General features: G+C 50.3%; 1 protein-coding gene across 8 annotated transcripts in view; it reads left to right on the top strand.

The window, feature by feature from the left end:
* Nucleotides 1–1114: 1114 nt before the first annotated feature.
* The window catches only part of DCTN1 (dynactin subunit 1), a 66023-nt gene continuing 45122 nt past the window's right edge, over nt 1115–22015 (top strand). For 4 of the 8 annotated variants that reach the window (XM_081206922.1, XM_081206921.1, XM_081206920.1 and 1 more), the window contains exons 1-3: nt 15380–15628; nt 18842–18920; nt 20714–20745. In XM_081206922.1, the coding sequence (XP_081063048.1) occupies nt 15401–15628; nt 18842–18920; nt 20714–20745 (339 nt within the window). In that variant the 5' untranslated portion in view covers nt 15380–15400. Of the gene's footprint in view, nt 1138–4601; nt 4876–15379; nt 15629–18841; nt 18921–20713; nt 20746–22015 lie in introns of those variants that run through there. The other 4 variants (XM_081206925.1, XM_081206924.1, XM_081206923.1 and 1 more) reach the window with 2 other exon arrangements.

The raw sequence follows: 22015 nt of genomic DNA, 5'->3' as shown, positions 1-22015 counted from the left end.
AGACACCATTGGAAGACCAGCTCTGCATTACAAAGATGTCTGCAAATGTGACATGAAGGCTGGCAACATTAACCCTGCCGTGTGGGAATCCCTTGTAGGCAATCACAGGGCCTGGAGACAGAGAGTTGGGTCTTGTATCCACAGCAGTGACGAGAGGAGATATGGCCGCTGGGAGGAGCGCAAGAGAAGAAACGCCCTGGCGCATCTGCAGCAGCACAACTGGATGCTTTTCTCTGCCCCGGCTGCAACAAAACATGTCTCTCCTGTATTGGTCTCTGCAGCCACAGCAGGCACTGCAACCTGCCAACAGTTTGACTTCACTCTCAAAGGCACACTCCTCCATTGCCGGCCAAGATGGACAGGTGCCAAAAACAACATGGAGGACAGGTTTATCAGTAGCTCCTGGTCGCAGAGGATTGTGTACTTCCTTGGGGACCAGAGACAGCCTGCCAGGGAATACCAGCTGCTGAGGAACATGAGCGTGAGTGCTGGTGCGCTCATGTGCTGCTTGTGGGCTTCCCACCTGGACATCTGGTTGGCATCTGTGGGAAAGAGGATCGTGGCCTTACAGATCTGGCTTTGGGCTCAGCCAGCTCTTCCTAATTTCTTAACTGCTTTGTCTCTGTGAGGGTTGGGCAGTGAGTTTAATTTTTCTGTAGGCGAAGGACTGTCTGCTTGCGCATTTGTCAGTGTGGCAGCACTTGCGCTCCGGAATTCACTGCCTGTGGGGTTCCAGATGCCTCCTGCTGAAAACTCCTCTGTTTCAGCAAACCAGAAACAAAGACATAATTTAGTTGCTTACATTTATTTTAAAGTTATATTGAGTGTTGTCTTTGTTTCTAATGGTGATGATTTTGTTTTTTAATTGCTTTATGGATTTTTAGCTATGTTTTATCAATAATTTTATCTGAGCATTACTTGGGGCGTTATTTACTATGCAGTTTATAACTTTTCAAAATAATAAATCAGTTATTTTATTTGTAGAAGATAAGATTCACCGGCCGGTTTAAAGCATAAGGAAGAACCATATTTATTTTGCCCAAATCAGGTCAAAGGAAAGAAGGGAAAGCCGGGCAATGACAACCCTTGATTCAAGCTGAATCAGCTCTCTGCTACAACCCCAAGGTCTCGTTCCTGGTCAGTCAATGTCAGTTCAGGCTCCATGAGTGTATATGTGAAATTAAGATTTTTTTACCCTGGCATGCATCATTTTGTGCTTGCAAAACAACCCTTATGTTTTACTGGTGGGACGTGTGAATGTTTGGGTGGGGGTGAGGGACTGAAGCTCAGTGACAGAACATGTGCTTATAAAATTTAATATTATTATTAAGGCCCCAGGTTCAGTCCTTGACATCTCCAGTAGAAAGTATCAGAGAGCAGCAGGTAATGAGGAAGGCTTTCCCTCTTTGCCTCGCAGAGAGTTGCCGCCAATCTGAAGAGACCCTATTGGGCTAGATGATCAAATAAGGCAGAGCTTTCTAGGCTAGTACAAAACAACAGAGATTTTTTAAACGGCCGAGTCATAAAGGTACTGTATTGGCCCATAAGTATGTATCAGGGCAATACCTTTATAAAGTTTATCAAAATGCCACAAAATAGTGTGCAAGCTTTTGTGTTCCCCAGAACTCTTCATCAAGCTAGAATAGATGATAAGTGGGGTAGGGCGGCTGTGGAGAGAAAGACTGACGTTCAAGCCATCCCTGTCTCCGCCGGGTAAGAATTTTAAGATGGAGTGGGGGAGGAGGTAGCAGACATTCAAAGGAGACCGTTTAGGTGCTTTGTGGGTTTCCGGTTGCAACCAGGTCTGATGGCATTGCATGCGTTGGTGTTTTCTTCTTTCTGTAGCATTCAGAATGTTAACGACAAGACTTTATATAAATATACTGTACGGTACAGTCATACCTCGGGTTATAGATGCTTCAGGTTGGGTTTTTTTGGGTTACGGACCGCCGAAACCCGGAAGTACTGGAACGGGTTACTTCCTGGTTTTGGTGGTCGTGCATGTGCAGAAGCGGTAAATTGCGCTTTGCACATGCACAGAAGCGCCAAATTGCAACCTGTGTATGCGCAGATGTGGGTTGCGAACGCTGCGGGTTGTGACTATGCATCCCACACGGATCACGTTCACAACCCGAGCGTCCACTGTAGATGAAAGGATGGAGTTTGCAAGATTTTAACAAAGACTGGGTTGAGAGTAAAGAGATGGGGAATGTGGTGTCAGAGAAAGTATGAATTGGGAGCCATTTATTATTATTATTATTAATAATAATAGCAACACTGATCTCACCGTCAGCTCCAGCCCAAGACATTTTGGCCCCTGAGGTGAACCCCAAAATGCTCCTCCCATTGGCGAGGGGAGGAGGGCTGAGTGAAGATCCGCTTCAGGAGCAAGGCGGTGGGGATAAAGATCTATCTCAGGATCTGCTGCCCCTGTGGATCCTGCCGCCCGAGGTGATGACCTCCCCTTGCCCCTGCATGGGCCGGCCCTCCTCACAGTTCTTCTTTGTTGTGCTTATGTAATCATTTCATGTGGACAGGGAAATAAATCACATGAGTCGATTGTCAGACTCTATGGGCATGTATGATGGATGGAAGTTTCTGTAGACATTGTGGTTGCCTCCCAGAGTAACCTCAGGTGCATTCTTATGTTAAGTACTGCAGGGGAAACTACCACATTGATTTTATCAGCTCAAGATGTTCAAAAATATCACCTTGTGTCATAAAAGATTATTGAAGCGCTTCCTGGCCAAGTGTGCTGTTGAGCTATTAAGAGGAATTGCCAGTGTGCCCAAGGAAGCCCTGTGCCTCCTCTTCCCCACCCCTTATAGGGGGCGTTGCGTGAATCTGAGGCTTTGGGGTTTCTTCTGGATCTGCCAACTCTTGGAAGTTTGTTGTTTTGAACAGGGGTGCTGATCAGACCAGTCATCAGTCAGGTTAATTGATAAATAAGTCTCCACATGATCAATTGGGCAGCAGATTTGAAAGCAGCCGCAAGAACAACAATGGTTATTTTTGACAGGCAAAGTTGGCTCCCGCTCTGACACGTGAGAGGGGAGAGTCTTCTTAAGGCAGTGCTGGTGCTGACACTTCGGGGCATAATCTTAAAAACAAAACGGTTGCCTATTCATTTGTAATAATTATATGCAGATTTAATGGATCCATAGGCTTCACTCCTGGGCAAAGGAAACCTGAAAGTCAGCTGAGTTCCCCTGCCAGGTGCCCGTCTTCTTCACAGCATCAGCTCTCCAGCGTTTTGAGCAGGAATCTTTCCCAGCCACTGAAGGGCTTTAGCTCGGTGGCTGAGCTTCGGAAGGTCCCAGGCTTCACCCAGAGCGCCTCCAGGTAGGGCTGGGAATGGCATCCTCTTCAAAACCCTGGAGAGCCGGTCAGCATAGTACTGCATTTCCCGACACAGTATAAGGCAAGTTCCTGGAGACATCAGGAATCAAAACGGAGACCTTCTGGCATCCAAAGCATGGGCTCTGCCACTGGGCAACAATTGTCCCTACCCCCCTCTCTTCAGCTGTTTCTCAGGTGGTGCTGACACTGCTGAGCAGGGAATGGATTGTTTGGTTTATGGATTTATTGGCCAGCAGTAGGTATGGAAGAGTCAGGTGGTGGCAGAGGAGCACTGCTCAGGGACGGTTCAGGAGCCGAGCTGGCGGTGAGAAACGATTCCACACACCAGGAGCAGCATGGCAGAAGGCCTGGAGGTGGAACTAGAGGAGGCGGCAGCAGAGGAGACGGAGAGGAGCAGCAGCCGAAGTATAGAGCAGTGTTTTTTAGAAACTGCTGGAAGCACCTCCTGGTGTTCTGATCAGCAGTAATGAATCCGGGCCCTTGCTTCAGGACATTACAGGACATTTGAAAGAGGACCCTCACTAAGGCAGGCCTGGTGGAATGTGTTTGCTGTGTAGGCCCACCTAATGGAGCCCTGAGACGCTTTGCGCGGCCAGTTTCAGAGGACGTTGGCTCCTTAGGATGTTAGCAGCAGATGGAATCTGGTCCTGCCAGAATCTCCAGTTTCTACCTGCTGCCTCCCTCTCCCAGGTAGCTCGGGATGTCATGAGGCAGATGGTCTAGGGGAAGGAGACTGATTGATTTTGGAGCAAGTCGTGGTTAACTCTTGAGCTGCCTGCCCCTCGCCTTCCGCCCTGTGTGGCTGTGTCAGGCAGCGGAGCAGTTGAGCTGGGTCTTTGTTGCCATCTTGCCTGAGATCTGATGGGGAGCCTTGGCTAGCAGGGTGGCTGCTGCTGCTGCTGGCTCCTCTTCTCTGCTTTCCCTCCTCTTACTCTCTTTCCACTGCAGCAGAGAAAAGGGCCCAGGGGAGCCAGCGCATGGGGAGGGGGTGCGCATGGGGGATCAGGACAGGCAGAGCTCCAAGTGGTACACCTGAGGGCACGTCCCCAGACTGTTCCAGACAGAGAGGACCAAAGTGGAGCTCAGCCTGTGACTTGCCTCTGGGCTGGTGGTGCTTCTGGTGTGCTGTGCGACCGTCGCCTCACCAAGCGCCTTGCTCTTCCTTTCTGAGAGCAAACACGGTCTAGCATTAGGACCCAGTGGGCTGACAGAATCTGTGACAAGAGTCTGGAGCAGCACTGCAGAGTGAGTCTCCATCAGCTGGGCTGGATTTTTGTGTGTTGGAGGCTTAAAGACGCCTCTCTGTCAGCCAAAGGGCTCTTTTCTCCCCGTGTGGCTGGAGGGAGAGGGTGGCTCAGGGCGTGGGCATGGAAGCCTCCTCTGCAACATAGGAAGGGGCAGGATCCTCCCTGGCGAGCCCCCTGCCATGAGCTGAGAGCAGCCTTTTCAGAGATAATTAAAGCTGGGAAGAAAAACATCAGCATGGCCCAGACCAAGAGGCACACGTACAGCCGGGTAAGTGACACATGGGCAGCCATTGGCCGCTCCACGCCTGGGCTGCGCTCTGTGCCCCTGTAGGTACAGTATCTCTAGATGCAATCTGTTGCAAGGGCAGCCTGCAGATGGTCTGGATGGGGAGAAAGAGAGAGAGAGAGAGAGTGTGTGTGTTTCCTTTGCCGGTTCCCTGCCATGAATTGTGCCTCCATGCCATGTATGTTGAGGAAAGCTGGGTTGTGGGCTGAATTTCCCTGCTAGCCAAGCCCTTTCGATGGAGATGGGCCGCTGTTATTTGCTGCTGATACTGTAAGGAGGTGTCAGCTGAGCCTCTGGTGATGGTGAGTTTCCCCAGGGCTCTCGAATGCAAAGCTTCTGGGCTCCTTTCCCTTTCTCCCCCCTTCCCCACCCCAGCAACTACTTGCTCCCACCCGCACCCCCTCCCTTATCCCCCCCCACTCCTTTCCGGATGGTCTTTGAGAGCCCCCTCTTCCACCATATTGCAGTTTGGGCATCAGCTGCAGACTCCGCAGCAGAACTCGGAACCAGCCTCACAATGGGGCCTTTCTCTGGAGTTTCCCCCCCCTTTGTCATTTTGTTCTTGCTCTCTTTCCGCGCCCACCCTGCCCTGCCTGACCCCCAGGGAGGGCTGAAGTGACACACAAGATGTGGGGCTGCTCAGGCCGTGCGTTTGAGCATCCTTGCTTCTGGGCCAAGAGCTTGGTGTTGCTTAAGGAGCTTTGGGAGTGCTGAGTGGCCACCTTTGTGTCTTCCTTCACCTTTGCAAGCCCTGGAAGGAGAGGAGGCCGTTCTGTGGCTCCCCTGGAAGGAAGCATGTGCAATTCCCAGGGAGGCCTTTCTTGCCGCTGCTTCTCGCTGGTTCTTCGTTGGGACATAGGAAACTGCCTTATACCAAGTCCGACCGTTGGTCCGTCAGCCCCAGTATGGGCAGCACTGACTGGCAGCAGGGCCTCTCCAGGGTTTCAGGCAGGGATCCTTTCCCGCCCTACCCAGAGAGATGCCTTTGGAGAGTGAGCCTGGGACCTTCTTCGTGCAAGGCAGATGTTCCACCTTTCAGCTGTGGCCCTTCACTGGTGGCCAGGCCACTTTGTCCTTTGGCTCCTCTGCAGTTACCCTGGCTGGTTTCCGTGGAGGCCCCAAAGCGGGTGGAAGGCGTTGTCTTTGGCGCTCAGCTGACAGTCGGGAGTGCAAAATGTTTGCCCTCCAGGCTCTGGTGTCTGAGAAGTGAGCTTGTGGTTCTGCAGGGGTTTGTTCCTTGCCTTCCCCTGTCCTTCCTCTTCCATCTCTGAAAGGGGCTGGCAAGTTTCATCTTGGCTGCCTCTTGAGCAGGAGGCCTCTGGGTCTGATGCGCTTAGGGTGCTGTTGCGTTCTTTCAAGCACAGCCTCTGGAGGATGTATCAGCTGCCTGGGCTGTGATTTTTATAGTCTTCCAGGTTTGGAATCCTCTCCTGTCCCCATAAACCCAAACTGGGTCAGACTCTTGCCAGAGACAAGGTCCATTGTGGGCCTGTTGAAAGGAAAGGCCTTCACTTGTGTGTTGCGTGCCTTGCCACGGGGGTCCCCTCGTAAGCATCTGCGGGACTTGATGCTGGCTGGTTGGGGAAGGGTCTTAGTGCAGTGCTAGAACATATGTTTGAGTGCAGGGGTTCAGGGTTCAATCCCCATCATTCACAGACTCCTGCCTGAGATCCTGGAGAGCTTTTGGCGTTCCTTTCAGACGGTGCTGAACTCAATGGACACGTGACCTGACTCGGTACCCCACGTTGGTCCTGCACTGAACGTGCCTTGCTAGTGGTTGTAGAATGTGGCTTGGCTCGTTGGCTCGAGTGGTCTGCAGCAGCAGCTGCTGCTGTTTCCTTCTCCACAGCGCTGCACCAGCTCTCTGGTTTTAAGTTGTACCAGGATTGGTGGCTGCCCTTTGGGACATTGGGGGCACAAGGCAGTTTAGACTTTCTGGCTCTTCTGCATTCTTTGGCTGACATGGAAAATAGTTTTCCTGTGGGCTTTCAGTTTTGTGCTCCTCCCTGGAGGGCTGGGCACCCTTTGTTCTGCTCTTGAGCTCCTTGGAGCCTCCCTGCACCCATCACCTTGTCCTTCCTTTCACACTGCCTTGCTCCCCTTTTCTAAAACCCAGGCCAAGCGCAGGTCAGGGGCAGCTTGGTCCTTGAGCAGAGTGAGGGCTCCTGCCACACAGACACCAGCTCTGGCTGGTTTGCCTTTTCATGTGAAAGCAACAGATCATCTGTGCTGCTCCGATCGCCTTTGATGAGACAGTAGCCACCCCCATTCTGTCACTGGGTGACAAGTCAGTTATTAATCCTTGAGTAATCTCCTCCTTTGGTGAGGAGGGAAGATGGCAGTTCTCTAGTATAACATGGCTGTTGATAATGAGGCTTAGTGCAAAGGGAGCTTTGCTTCTTCTCCTCCTCCTTCCAGATGAGTCTGTCCATGTCTTAAATTGGAGGCGGGAGATGCTTCGAATCCTGCATCCTTGCCTCTTCTTGTTGGAGGGGTGGGTGGGTGGCAGGGCAGGCTGTGGAGCTGAAGGCCTGCCTCAGACTTTGGATTTGTACTTCAAAGAGACGCTTGGAGGAGGCCACAAATAGCCTTCTCCTCTGGTGTTTGAGCTGTTGTGGTGTCAGAAACTAACTCCAGTTTCTGGGGGTGAGGAAGAAGGAAGCCTGTGATAATGAACCAAGAAAGCAGCTACAGCACATTACCTTCAAGCAAAGCAGGCGATGCTCAGTTGGTGTGGAAAATGGTTATTTTTCACAGTCTTCCGTGAGAATGAACTTTAGTGGCAGAGGCTGGAGCCTTCGTGTTTCAGAAATACTAATGTGATTTGCATGTTTGGGGAAGTGTCTGCATTGACAGCCCTAGAGAATGAACCCTGCTCTGAAGTGGAGAAGGCAGGGAGCTTCTGCAGCCAAGGACAGGCACTCACTGTGAGTCAAGCATCAGGATTTTGCCAAGAGAAGGTCAGAATCTTCCAGATTTCAGTTTCACAGAGCGACACTGGAGTCCCACTCATTTTTATGTATTTATATAAAGACTTTCTGTCTTTTTCACAAGGGTTCAGTTGCCTTGAACACTTGTGGAAAAAGCTAGGGTGAGATTAAACATATATATTAAAAAATGCAAGAAGCTTAAATTGCTCTGAAAGTTAAACAGCAAGTATGGCAGCATAAAACATGTCATTTGTCATGTTTTTCTTTGAGAGATTATCACGTTTTTCTGTTAATCGTGCTGCTTTAAATATAGTTTATTATTGCATTTGTACCTATAGTGCTTGCAATGCCCTGTTTGTAAATGACGGGTTGTAAACTGAAGCAGCATAGAGATGATTTAAATAAAAAATATCTAGCTTTCTGCCCTCTGCCCAAAGGCTGTTGTGAACAAGTGAGCCTGAGAGAGGTGCCTACAAAGCCCAGGAGGGAGAGCCCTGAACATACCTCCTCCAGGAGCTCATTCCTTTAAACCAGGGCAGCCAGTGAGAAGACTCTGTTCCTTGAAACATGGGTGTAACTTGCCAGGTAGAGGGGACCTAGAGCCCAAGCTGGGGTCCTGGCTGTTCCTTTCTCAATTCCACCCACCCTGCTGTGAGCAGGCAGGCTAGTGACAGGTTCTCTGGCTCACCTGAGGGATGCTGCTCTGATTCTGTGGTAGGTGGCAGGTCCTGTGACTGGCAGTTCTCTTGAACCCCTCTCTCATTCCCACTGCTGGAGGGCACCTTATCGTATCCACTGCCATGTGCTTTGTGGCATCCTTGTGTTTTCTCTAGACACGTTATGTGGGTTCCCAAATTGAGGTCCCTACCTCCTGTGCAGTTCATGGTGCCTGGCCTCCTAATACACCTGCGTAATTTCTGGGGCATCTTTAGACAAGCTGATGGAGTATAACAGCTTGTTCACCCTACCAAGCATCTCTTCAAGTTGGGCAGATGCTAGGATTGTTGTTGTTTAGTCGTTTAGTCATGTCCGACTCTTCGTGACCCCATGGACCAGAGCACGCCAGGCCCTCCTGTCTTCCTCTGCCTCCCGCAGTTTGGTCAAACTCATGCTGGTAGCTTCAAGAACACTGTCCCACCATCTCGTCCTCTGTCGTCCCCTTCTCCTGGTGCCCTCCATCTTTCCCAACATCAGGGTCTTTTCCAGGGAGTCTTCTCTTCTCATGAGGTGGCCAAAGTATTGGAGCCTCAGCTTCAAGATCTGTCCTTCCAGTGAGCACTGGCGAAGGGGCTTGAATAACTCAGAGAAGCTATGAGCTCTGCCGTGCAGGGCCACCCAAGATGGACAGGTCATAGTGGAGAGTTTTGACCAAATGTGATCCACCTGGAGCAGGAACCGGCAAGCCACTCCAGTACCCCTGCCAAGAAAACTCCATGGACAAAGACAACAGGCATGCTAGGATTACCTCATCCAAAATGATACCTGAATAATATTCCCCAAGGAGGTCCAAATCATTTTGTCCGTCTGAATGTGGAAGTGGGCTTCCTCCATCTCTCCTCGCCTTGCACTCGCCTTTGCTGGGCTGCCTTGAGGGTTTTTCTCTCTAGCAAGCCCAGCTCTCTTCGTTATCCTCCTTCCTTCTGGATTATCCTCCTTTCGGAACTTGCTTGTTTTCTGGTGGGTGCTGCTAGTGGCTGGTGGAATAAAAGGCATCCTTGTGAGAGAGCTGCAAAAGCTGCTCTTCAGTCGTGTTCCCAGGATCCTCCCCTGGCCCCGTTGGGCAGAAGCTGCTCCCTGTTATTCCAGGAGCCCCACAGCCCATGGGTGGAAGCAGCAGCAGCAGCCATAGTTTGCTGGCTCACTCCTGTTTCTCACAGGCACAGCTGCTTCTGCAGAGCTCGGTTTTTTTACTTTTGTTTGTCTCCTGAGCTGTATTCTGCCAAAATGTATTGCTCTTTTTGTTATTAATTACTTCACTTTTCAGTTTAAAATCCTCAAGGGGGCTTGTAATAAAATACAGTTATCATAATAAAATACAGTTATCATAGAACTGTAGTGATGGAAGGCACCCCAGGGGTCATCTAGTCCAACCCCCTGCAATGCAGGAATAGCAACTAAACCATCCCTGACAGATGGCCATCCAGCCTCTGCTTAAAAGCCTCCAAGGAAGGAGAGTCCATACCACCTTCTGAGGGAGTCTGCACCACTGCTGAAGAGCTGAAGAGCTAATACTGTCAGAAATTTCTTCCTGATGTTAAGTCAGAATCTTCTTTCTTGTAATAATTTATGGCAAATACGGAGGACAAAGCAGTGCAGACTAAAACACCAGGGAAATTAAAACTTAGTAGCTTGCCCTGCTGAATTCCTGCTCCTCTGATGGAGAAGCATCAGGACAGGCCTCCGTGGGAACAGTTCCACAGCAGAGGACCTCTTCAGCCTCTCAGCTCAGCCATTGGTGGGAAGAGCTTAAAGAGCAAAGAAGCTCCATAATGAAGAGTGCGAAAAGGCAGCCCGTTGTGCATCCTGGTTCCAAGCAGATTAGGTTCGTTGAATTGGGCCTGGAAACCAGAAGGAAGCCAGTGAGGCTGTTTGGTCAGAGAGAGAGATGCCCCCCAAAACGGAAAGCTTTGCCATAGCATCCTGGAGAAGCTGAAGTTCACAGACACTTCTCCAAAGCAGCCCCAGGCAGAAAGAACGCTGCAGTGATGAGGCAACTAAGGCATGTATGTGTCGCCATAGCCAGATACCTAACTTCTTTAGGAATCTCAGGCGAAGGATGCCTTGCCCACAGCCCTTAGTAAAAGGACCAATGGCATCTCACTCACTAGGCTGCAGGGACGGTGGCATTCCTTGGCTAGAACGCCCAGGGTGCTGGCGGTGCTGTTGTTATGACATGTATTTAATCTCTTTTTAGCTACTGATCAATTTCAATTTTCTTTGGAATAGACTGTTTTTACAGATGATTTCAATGCTTTATTTCATATTTGTGGTTTTCTTTCAATCAAGCGGCATATACACTTCTTTAAATAAAATAAATAAATGTATATTCCAAGCTTCTCCCTAAGGAGCCCACAGCGGCAAGCACAAAAGATAACAATTCTGGTACAGGTGGTGCTGCGTGCCCTGGAACTAAGTGTCCTGGTGAGCAGAGAACAGGGGTGGGAATTCACTTAAAAGGCGAGAAAGGCCCTTCTCTCCTCTTTGTTTGAGCCTGTAAAGAGAGGGTGGCTTTTTCCTTCTCCTGCCCAGCATTTAATCCTTTAAGTGTGCCTTCCGTCACTTCCTGGTGGGAAGAGCATGTCTCCCTGCCCTGGTGCAATTGCACTTCCACCTTAGCCAAGCTGCTGCCAGAACCACCCCCACCCCCGTCCTTTATTTTAAGGAGGGAGAACAACTGTGTCCCTCCCCTCTTGGGGTCTGGTGTGGGGCATATGCTGGGTGTCTGCAGCTGTCTGCCTCAGGAAAGTAGTTATTGATTTTAAGTGGACTAATTTCTTGCTTTTTCAAGCTTTCAGCTCACGAACCTGGAGTTTGGAAGTGAGCCTTTAACAGGGCAGCTGCACTGCTGCATTTTTAAAACAAGTTTCAACAAGTTTCCCCTCCCCACCAAATTTGTTATTTTACACGCATCATCTTCCAAAACCTTCTGTAAATAGAGTTCTCTTTTCTGCAACCCACCCTTAAAAAGCATAACATTCTTACTCGTCTATGAAGAGGTTTTTTTAAAAAAGCCGGCCTTCACTTGGTCTTGTTTTCCATCGTTTGGGTGCTGTCCTTGCATTTCTCCCATTTTGTGCAGGAAGCCTCCTGGTGCCTTAGACTGAGTCATTTGCAGGTCTGTCCCTGCATTTCTCAGGCCGACTGTGAACTTAACCCATCAGCAGTTTTCCTAGGAAGGCAGGCAAACCAGAAAGCCTGCGTCTTGTTAGGGGTGGCCTATTGGAGGCGAAATTGTGTTGGGGGCGGCTGTTCTGGGAAGGCGACCAGGCCTTCCTTAACAGGCAAACAGGGCACTTGGGCTGCTGCTTCCCATCACAGCCCTGACTGGCTGACTTCACATGTCCGTTTCCATGTCTGTTGCAAAAACTGCATCTTGCATTTTGGTGCTTCGTGAAGAGTCCTAGATGAAATACTTAGAATCATAGAAGCATAGAGTTGGAAGAGACCACAAGGGCCATCGAGTCCAACCCCCTGCCAAGCAGGAAACACCATCAGAGCCCTCCTGACATATGGTTGTCAAGCCTCTGCTTAAAGACCTCCAAAGTAGGAGACTCCACCACACTCCTTGGCAGCAAATTCCACTGTCCAACAGCTCTTACTGTCAGGAAGTTCTTCCTAATGTTTAGGTGGAATCTTCTTTCTTGTAGTTTGGATCCATTGCTCCGTGTCCGCTTCCCTGGAGCAGCAGAAAACAACCTTTCTCCCTCCTCTATGTGACATCCTTTTATATATTTGAACATGGCTATCATATCACCCCTTAACCTCCTCTTCTCCAGGCTAAACATGCCCAGCTCCCTTAGCCATTCCTCATAAGGCATTGTTTCCAGGCCTTTGACCATTTTGGTTGCCCTCCTCTGGACACGTTCCAGTTTGTCAGTGTCCTTCTTGAACTGTGGTGCCCAGAACTGGACACAGTACTCCAGGTGTGGTCTGACCAGAGCAGAATACAGTGGCACTATTACTTCCCTTGATCTAGATGCTATACTCCTATTGATGCAGCCCAGAATTGCATTGGCTTTTTTAGCTGCCGCGTCACACTGTTGGCTCATGTCAAGTTTGTGGTCAACCAAGACTCCTAGATCCTTTTCACATGTACTGCTCTCAAGCCAAACTGTTGGCCCAGGATCTCTGTCTTCTTCTCCAAGTGCAATGTGACCATGGCACTCTGGTATAGTCATGTTGACCAGGAATCGGGCAGGCTGGGCCGCCGAGCCTTGGCCAGCAAGCTGAGCAACTGGGTATGACTAGAATTGCAGTTGCAGAGGCAATAGTTGTGGAATAGATGTGCCAGGACAGATCAGGTCTGTTCTCGGTAGCTGAGCTATCTCTGTGGGTTGTTCTGGCGTGTGGATTCTGGGCTGGTCCTATGGCAGTTTTTCCAGTGGATTTGTTGAGCTGCGGTAACCACACACTGCATGTATTAGAACAAAACACCTTCCTGTGATTCTGGGAAGAAGCACATATAGGAGGATTTGATTAAAAGGTGTTTTTTCTTAATACAGTCATACCTCAGGTTACAGCCACTTCAGGTTGTGTTTTTTTTGTGAGTTACAGACCGCCAAAACCCAGAAGTACTGGAATGGGTTACTTCCGGGTTTCGGCGGTTGCGCATGCGCATAAGCACCGAATCACAACCCGTGCGTGCGCAGACACGGGTTGGGAACGCTGTGGGTTGTGAATGTGCATTCTGCACGGATCACGTTTGCAACCCGAACGTCCACTGTAATAAACAAGGGGAGTGGACTAGGAAGGGAGTGAGGCTGTTACAAGATCTGCGCCCAGGTGTCAAGCCGTGGGATTCCTGGCTGTGTGCTGTTAGTCTGTTCCGTGGGGCGGTGCCGCAGGTGATAGTTCCCTCTTCAGACTCGCTGTACTTTCATTGTGAACACACCATCCCCAACAGGGTTCCATGCTGGCAAAACAGGTTGCTTGCACATAGTCTAGACTTCAGAACAGTACTGATGGATAGCCAAAGCTGTAGATGTTTCCCAGCAGGAGGGAGAGGAAGACACAGATCCAGGCACTTGGTCTCTTAAAGACTGATCCACAGAGCTTTTCCTTTTTACAGATGCTCAAACCATCAGACTTTCATATCCCAGACTGAGCCATTCTGCCTGGAGAGGCCACTTCTCATCTTGCAGGTAGCATTACTGGAGGAGGAGAAGGATGTTCTTCAAGTGGCAGAAAGCCTTAAAAGGCAAGAGATTGGTTGCCAATTTGCTCCCGGGCCAGGTTCAGGGTGTTTCTATTTGTATATAAAGCCCTTAACAATTTGGGACCGGTTTACCTGCAAGAGCACCTTGCCCCCTATATATGCCAACTCAACTGCTTTGATCTGCGGAACTGGCACTGTTATAGGTGCCACATAATGCCCATTCCACAGTTTTAGGAAATGGATCTCTTAGTGTGGCAGCACCTGCACTTTGGAACTCCCTGCCTGTTGATATCAGGAAGGCACCTTTGCTGTTCTCTTTTCAGCACCTGCTGGAAACAATTTTGTTTAGTCAAGCCTTATATTGTAGATTTTAAATTACTGTCGTGAATTTCTTTATTGATGATTTTATTATTTTATCTTTTTTGTAAAGTGCTTTGAGGTTTTCTCCCATCAAGCAGTGTATAAATTTTCTGACATATATAAGCGCTCCAGCCCAGAGAGAGGGTGGCTTGCAGCAGTTCTTGGAATGCTCTGGTTCCCAAAGAGAGAGGGGCTGGGCCTCACGCTGCCACTTTGTGCATTTCTAGCGAAAGGACCAGGCATTTCTGAGAGGCCGCTTCCCATCTTCATTTTGCTCTGGCAGAAGTTGGAAGCGATTTGAAGGGGCTTGGAAAAGATTCTTGCAATTGCCTCCATTTACTGTATTTTTTGCCCTATAGGACACACTTTTCCCCCTCCAAAAATGAAGGGGAAATGTGTGTGCGTCCTATGGGGCGAATGCAGGCTTTCGCTGAAACCTGGAGAGCAAGAGGGGTCGGTGCGCACTGACCCCTCTCACTCTCCAGGCTTCAGGAAGCTATCTGCAAGCCTTGGGAGCTCGGCGGGAGTTCCCGCCGGGCTCCCAAGGCTTGTGGACAGCAGCCTGCAGCCCGAAACCCGGGGAGCACAGCGGAGCGCACCCCGGGCTTCGGGCAGATGTCCGCAAGCCTTGGGAGCCCAGCGGGAATTCCCGCCGAGCTCCCAAGGCTTGCAGTTAGCAGCCTGTTCTGGGGGCTGAGCTTCCCCCGCCCCAGCCCCGCGCCTGGGGGGGAAATAATTTTTTTTGTCTTTATTCCCCCCCCAAAAAAACCTAGGTGCGCCCTATAGGGTGAAAAATACGGTAACTCCTCTGGGTTTCTTTTGGGCTGCCAGTCAGTCAGCTTCCATAGAACCAGAAGCATTCAGCAGACTCATTTGGCAGGCCCCTTCTACTTGAGGCTTTTAAAGAAAAAATATGGGGGGGAAAGAGGGTCCACGCCTGTGCGTCATAGTCCTGTGCAGTCTTCTCTTGAAAGGAGCCAGATTGCACAGCTCCCCTTTGCAGCACATCCCACTCTGGAGGATTTCAGAAGTCCTCCCCCATATTCGCCTGGATCTGTTTTCCAGCAGCTCATCTCCCTTGTTTCTGGTCCTACTGTAAGAGAATCCACTAAGCAGCCCTTTGCCCTCTTCAACGTTTATTTCAAATCTATGAAGAAACTCTGTGACTGGCCTCCTTTGTTCAACGCCGCCATGTCTTCGCGTGTGTAGAGAGGAGGAGGATTTCTCCTTTGTGGCACTGAACAATGCTTTGGGTCCAGATTCGCGTTGCCTCGTTGCCGTTGTCAACTGACCCTTGGCTTCTCCCTGTTTCTTTCCCCAGGCGTCGAGCACCAGCGCCAGGATGAGCGTGGAAGTGAGCGGCAAGCCCCTGAAAGTGGGCTCCCGGGTGGAAGTCATCGGGAAAGGGTACCGTGGGACGGTGGCCTATGTGGGTGCCACGCTCTTTGCCACTGGGAAGTGGGTGGGCGTCATCCTGGACGAAGCGAAAGGCAAGAACGATGGCATGGTGCAGGGCAGAAAGTACTTCACCTGCGAGGAGAACCACGGCATCTTTGTGCGACAGTCGCAGGTAAGCTTCCTCTTGAGCAGCCGCCTGGCGGCAAGGCTGGGTGTTACCGATATCAGTCAGTGCTTGTGTCAGTCAGGAAAGAAGTTCTGTTCAACACGCTTGATAGGGAGAGTATCTCTCTCCCCCTTTAAGGTGCATCGGCCGTTTCCAAGCATCAACTGCGGTTTTACCCTTTCTGGTGCCCTTGTGAGTCTCCTAAAATAGGAGGCACCAACTTGGTGCCCTTCAGGCCTTCCCTTGGTGCCCACAAAGCCTCCGAAGCCCACCCCTCCCCACCCCACTCACTGCCCCCTTGGTCCTGAGGCACTAAGGGTGGTTATATAGAGCAGAACTTAGAGTAATGTTATTCTTCCCTGCTATTTTAACGCCATGTGCTTTTCAAGCTCAGATTAATTCTGCTGGCTCTGTCACGTACGCCCTTCCTTCCTCTGGAGAGGAAGTGAGCAGAGTGGGGCATCCCCATGGCACTTGCTGCACAGTCCTGATGCCCCCACAGATCAGAGAGGGAGGTTGTGGGGGGTTCCTAGTCGGGGAGCTTGAGGTAACCTGGCTCCTCTGTTCTTCTGCTGGCCTTGGCTTATGGCTTAAGGATTCTGTCCCAGTGCCATCTGGTCCTGGTTGACTTCAGTCCTGGTAGCCCAAGATGGTTTTGTGCTGGAGCTGGGAAACCCAGATGGCAAGTGATGTGGGGCCCAGTCCCCCCATTTTGGTGTGTGTTGTGCAGAAGATGGTCTCCTTGAGGCTCCTGCTCTCCTGCCCTTAGTTGTGCCCAAACCCTCTGCCTGGAGCAGTTGGGCCTTCCTTCTGGAGGCCTGGCTGCTGGGGCTTCCTCTCTCTCATTTCCTCCCTGAATTTCCTGGTGCTGCTTGACAGATCTGTTGCTATGGCAATCTTGTTGGCAGCTGGAGCTGGTTGCTGCTGCTGCTGCTTCAGGTCCAGCTTCTTCCTGGTGATGGGAAGCGAAGAGGCAGAAAGATGTGGCTCTGACCGGGCTGGGCTGCTCTCTCCTTCGCCTTCCTCCCTGCCCCAGTTAGTGGTCAAGTTGACAGGTTGCGCAGGGTGAACCAAATGCTGGGTATCTATTTGGAAGCTGCCTCGTGTGACATAATCTGCACATGCTCTTGGGCACGAATTAACCAGTGAGGGGGAACAGGAAGGCTGGGGCAGTTGGCCGGGTCTTTGCGGTGTCCCCTGCTCTGTGTGTTTTGGTGTGTGGGGGGGAGGGAGTTTGCCCCAATATGCAGGGCTGAATGAGGACAAGTCCTTGGATAAGGACCCCCTTTTTGACCCTTGCTGCACTTGCAGGAGGGGGTCAGCACTAGCAGGTTGAACCAAGGGAGGGGACAGCCTGAAACCCTTCCCCTTCCTCATTGCTGCCTCCGCCTCTCCGTGCCCCTTTGCTCCTGAATGAGTGGGTCTCCCAAGAGCGGTGGGTTAATAATATTCAACTTGGGGAAATGGCCAGCTCACTCCCCAGTAATCACGGAGGGAGTTTTCCCCTTCCACTCCCCTTGCTCAAAGGGTGTTGCCAGCACAGAAAAAAAGCTGCCTGGCACACAAAGGGAGAATCTTTGCGATGCCTGAATTATATAGCCAAACCCAAAGTTCCAAACTATTAAGACTAGGGATAAGGGAAAGTCAGATATGTAGCAGTAGAAATGGAAAAACCAATCACGAGTTTGCTTCCTAAAGAGTCTATACCAGACAATCTTAAAGGGAAATCCTAAACTTACTTACAAGACTGAGGGCTCAGTAGAAGAAAAATTTCAGAAGGAGCAATTCCCATTCTTATACGTGTAAAATTCTGGAGTGGTGCTGGTGTTGACCGAGGGAAGAGAATCCACCAGTCATCATCATCATCATCATCATCATCATCATCATCATCATCATTTATTACTTATACCCCGCCCTTCTGGCCGGGCTTCCCCAGCCACTCTGGGCAGCTTCTAACCAAATATTAAAATACAGTAATACATCAAACATTAAAAGCTTCCCTCAACAGGGCTACAGGTCATGTATGCTTGATGTACTTAGCATGCGGGGCAGGGAGCCACTGGGCATGGAAGACTGGTAAAATCTTTCAGCAGCCCAGGAAGGGGGAAGCAATGGGTGTAAATTGGGAGGTGTTTCCTCTCTGCTGCCAGTAGACAGGGGCCCCCGAGAGATGGGGGAGCTGCGCTATTGCATCAGGCATGGTGGCTATTTTATTCTCAAGCCTTTTTCCACAGGCAGTTCTGGGGTGCTAAAGGGGGTGTGTGTTTTAGATGAAGAACTTAGATCTTCTGACCAAGAGCATGTCTATAAAACCCAGGCATATTGGTTTTGTTTTAGAAAGCAGCAACTGGGTTCCAGGGGGCCACTTACCAAGTCCATAACTACATCCATGAACCCACACATCACATACAGGCTCTTTGGGGACCAGAACCTTGTGACAGCAGCACTGCAGGCTTTTCAGAAAGATCTCAAAAAACAATGTTTCTTGCTGGCTTTCTTTCAAAGGGGTTTACTTTTTGGGCTTTGATGCTCTTAGTACCTGTGGTATTTATGTAATGCTCAGCTATTTGCTTGTTTGATCTGTGCTAATATATCTGTGTGTAGAAGAGTTTGGATTTGATATCCCGCTTTATCACTACCCTAGGGAGTCTCAAAGCGGCTAACAATCTCCTTTTCCCTTCCTCCCCCACAACAAACACTCTGTGAGGTGAGTGAGGCTGAGAAACTTCAGAGAAGTGTGACTAGCCCAAGGTCACCCAGCAGCTGCATGTGGAAGAGCGGGGAATCGAACCCAGTTCACCAGATTACGAGTCCACCGCTCTTACCCACTACACCACACTGGCTAGTGTTTTTATATTAGGCGCCACCTTGAGGTTATTTACTCTGAAAGGCGGCACATAAATCTTCAAATAAAGATCAATAAAACTCTTCACTTACTGAAGTGTGAGAGGCCCTGTCAGTTCTGGTTTTTGACAAACCATCCAATTCAACTTCCTTTTTTAATGGATTTATGATGCTGCTGTTGCAATTATTTTTAGCTGTAATGATATGTTTTATCTGCTTCCAACCCATGTTTTAAAATCAGCATTTTGATTTTATTTTATGTTTGTCACTTTGCATTTAATATATTGTAAGCTGCCTCACTGAGGGTGCTTACCCTGAAATGTGACCTAACAGTATTTCAATAAATAATTTATATGAAATGTTAAATCTGATCAGATCCAGGTTTTTGACGATGGCGCAGAAACAACGTCCCCGGAGACGCCGGAGTCTTCCGCTTCGAAGGTCCCCAAGAGAGGTAGGGACTTCACTGATCCTTGACTAGCCTGTTCATGTAACTATAGTAGGGACAAGCAGGATTTTGCAAGGTTCCTGCTGGAGCACCTTGTTTACTCTGGCAGCTGAATTTGAACAGCAGGCAGCTTAAAGAGAGTGTGGAGAGAGGATCCCATAGGGTCAGTGAAGCCAGATAAGCAGGTGGAGATGAGAGGGAAAGAGAAAGCAGCCGGCTTCACCAGGCAGAGAAGGGAGGTGACGATTGTCCCGGTTTAAGGACCAGGGCATAGGATGCAGGAAGTGGCCGGGTTAGTCTTATAAGGTTGGGATGCAAGAGTGAGGCCGGCAGGTGAGAAGCGTCAAAGTTTCTGGACTTGGCCTTAATGTTTTCTCCCTGGAACTCTGAGCGGCATGGCTTTTTGCCAGAGGGTTTCCATGGAAACTGGTGGCTGCTGCAACGTTTGGTGCAGGCGTGAAACAGATGGAAAGGACGTGCTGGGCTCTGCTTGGCTGTAGCTCTCTCTCTCTTTTTCAGGAGCCTCTGGCTTCCTTAGCATTCAGGCTACAGCAGAGCTCAGAGCTCCCTATAACCCGGGCTGGTGTGTCCCATGCTGGGTAAATTGGTCTGAGATTTGCAGTGCCCTGGGAGGGCATGCCAGGGCTGGCTGGCTGATTTGCTAGAAACCCTGCACTCCAACTCTGTGTCCCTTCTCCACAAGTCCAGAGTACCATTAACATCACCAAGAGTGAGGCGGTTTGACTGCGTGCATCTGCAGTAAGCAGCCTGCTTCTTTTTTAAGCATTCTGTTTTGCTTCTTTGGGGTACTTGATCTGTATCTGGGGGTTCCTCCTGCTAGGCTAAAACCTTTTGTTTTCTTTGTGGGTGGCCCTGATTCGCCTTCAAAATGATTGGCGAGGGCCAGCTGAGTTCGCCATTAAAGCATCATATCATCTCCAAAGTAGCTTTTAACATTCGCAATAAGGCAACTGGTATCACAGAACACATCCAGTAAAGACAAGCGGCAAATGACCGATACGCATTAAGTACAGGACGGTATGAGGAATGAAAGGGGACTTGCCAGGTTCATTGCTGTGCAGAGAGAGGACATCACAAACCGTGTGAAGGATACTGGGTGTGCTTTATTAGTTATTGTGGGGTTCACGAAGTTTAATAGCAGCTATTATTATTATTAGGGACGTGGGTGGTGCTGTGGGTTAAGCCACAGAGCCTAGGACTTGCCGATCAGAAGGTTGGCGGTTCGAATCTTCGCGACGGGGTGAGCTCCCGTTGCTCAGTCCCTGCTCCTGCCAACCTAGCAGTTCAAAAGCACGTCAAAGTGCAAGTAGATAAATAGGTACCGCTCCGGGGGGAAGGTAAACGGCATTTCCATGTGCTGCTCTGGTTCGCCAGAAGCAGCTTAGTCCTGCTGGCCACATGACCCGGAAGCTGTACGCCGGCTCCCTCGGCCAATAAAGCGAGATGAGCGCTGCAACCCCAGAGTCGGTCACGACTGGACCTAATGGTCAGGGGTCCCTTTACCTTTACCTATTATTATTATTATTATTATTATTATTATTAACTCCGTTGCCTCAGTGGACACTGGTTTGCATATGCTTGGAACCTGAGTTTTCCCCTCTGCCTCACAAATGAGCTGAAGGGTATAAAATGGGAGCTGCCTTCCTGGCGAAATTCAGGAATCCAGATCCTCCCTTAGGAACTTGCTGCTGATGCCTTGATAGGTGCGGGGAGAGTAATCCATTTTCCAAAGTCTCTTCTGAGTGCTTTGCTTCTTTTCCTTTTCTCGTCTCCTCCAGATTCTTCGGAAGGTCCCAAAGCCAGCAAGCTGGTGAGTACTTTGTTCTTGGGACGGGCGAACAGTTCATTCCATCCACGTCTAACTTTTGGTTTGAAAGGGGGGGGGGAGAATTTCGACCCAGACGCTTGAGACTTCATAGAATTATAGAACTGTTGTTGGAATGGATCTTGAGGGCCTCCTGGTCCAGCCCCCTCCAGTGCAGGATTCTCCCCTGGGTCATACACGACAGACGTATGCTCTGCTTGAATGTTTTGTGGCTTAGCTCTCAATGTCCGCAAGGGCAGGGCTGGGACGGGGGACTCAGAGCACACATCACACCCGTTGCAAAGGCAGCAATTGATTTATGAACGAAAAAGAAGGGGATGGGAGCGCAAAGTCCTGCAACCGCTGGCTGAAATGGGTGTCTGCTGGAGCAAGCCAGCTCTATCGGCCAGGGGCGCCAAAGCTTGTGACGCTGCGTGTCCAGAGGTTTGCTTATTTGTTGCACGTGCACTGAATCGAGGGCTCTCTCACAGCCACTGGGCTTCCTGGCTTCCTCACACTCTGGGTCACAAAAGGCCTAGGCGTGCTTCTTAGTTCTGACCCCTGGACTTGGAGCTGCTCGTGCAGTTTGCAGGCCAGGGCGCCTTGCTGGGAAGATGTTCCAGGCTGCACCCTCTAGTATCACACCTTGGCCCAGGCCACAGGGATGAGTTGGCTTGCATGATCAGGGAGTGGGGGTGTTGTCCCGGCTTAAACATGGAACCATGCGCCCCTCTCAACTGCTGATCAAATGACTCCGTCCGAGGCTGGTTCAAGCTGCTTGCTGAGTTGCTGGTTCCGAGCGATGCGTCAGGGAGCACATGGCACTTGCAGCTGCAAGGGCGGGGGGCTGGTTCCTTTTCCTCCAGGATGCTCTCATGGCCACAGTGGAGCACAGCAGCCTGCAGTCAGAGATACGGACCCAAGAGCTGTGGTGGTGTGAACTAGTGCTGACTCATGATCCTGCGCTCTGTGGAGACCAGAAGTTCCCAAGTCCAGCCCCTTGCTTGCCTCTCCTCTAGGCCGATGGAGAGGACATAGGCAGTTAGCTGCAGCCCTCTGCCTGCTGGTGCCTTTCCTTGGGTTCCCCTTCATGTGGGGCAGAAGGGTGTCTGTTGCCAAACATTTGCCTCACCCTCAGTTTTGCAAGCCCTTCCATTCAGTTTCTAAGTTATGTGGCGGTTCAGTGGGAAGATTACCCCCCCCCCACACACACACCTTGCTGAGCCCCAGGAACAAGGGAGGAGGATGAAGGCAGAGGGGCAAGGTCAGAGTAATG

This window comes from Podarcis bocagei (genome assembly GCF_964188305.1).
Source record: "Podarcis bocagei genome assembly, chromosome: 9".
Lineage (NCBI taxonomy): Eukaryota > Metazoa > Chordata > Lepidosauria > Squamata > Lacertidae > Podarcis > Podarcis bocagei.
Note: the sequence above shows the minus strand (reverse complement) of the source record. Positions and strands in the feature narration are given on the sequence as shown.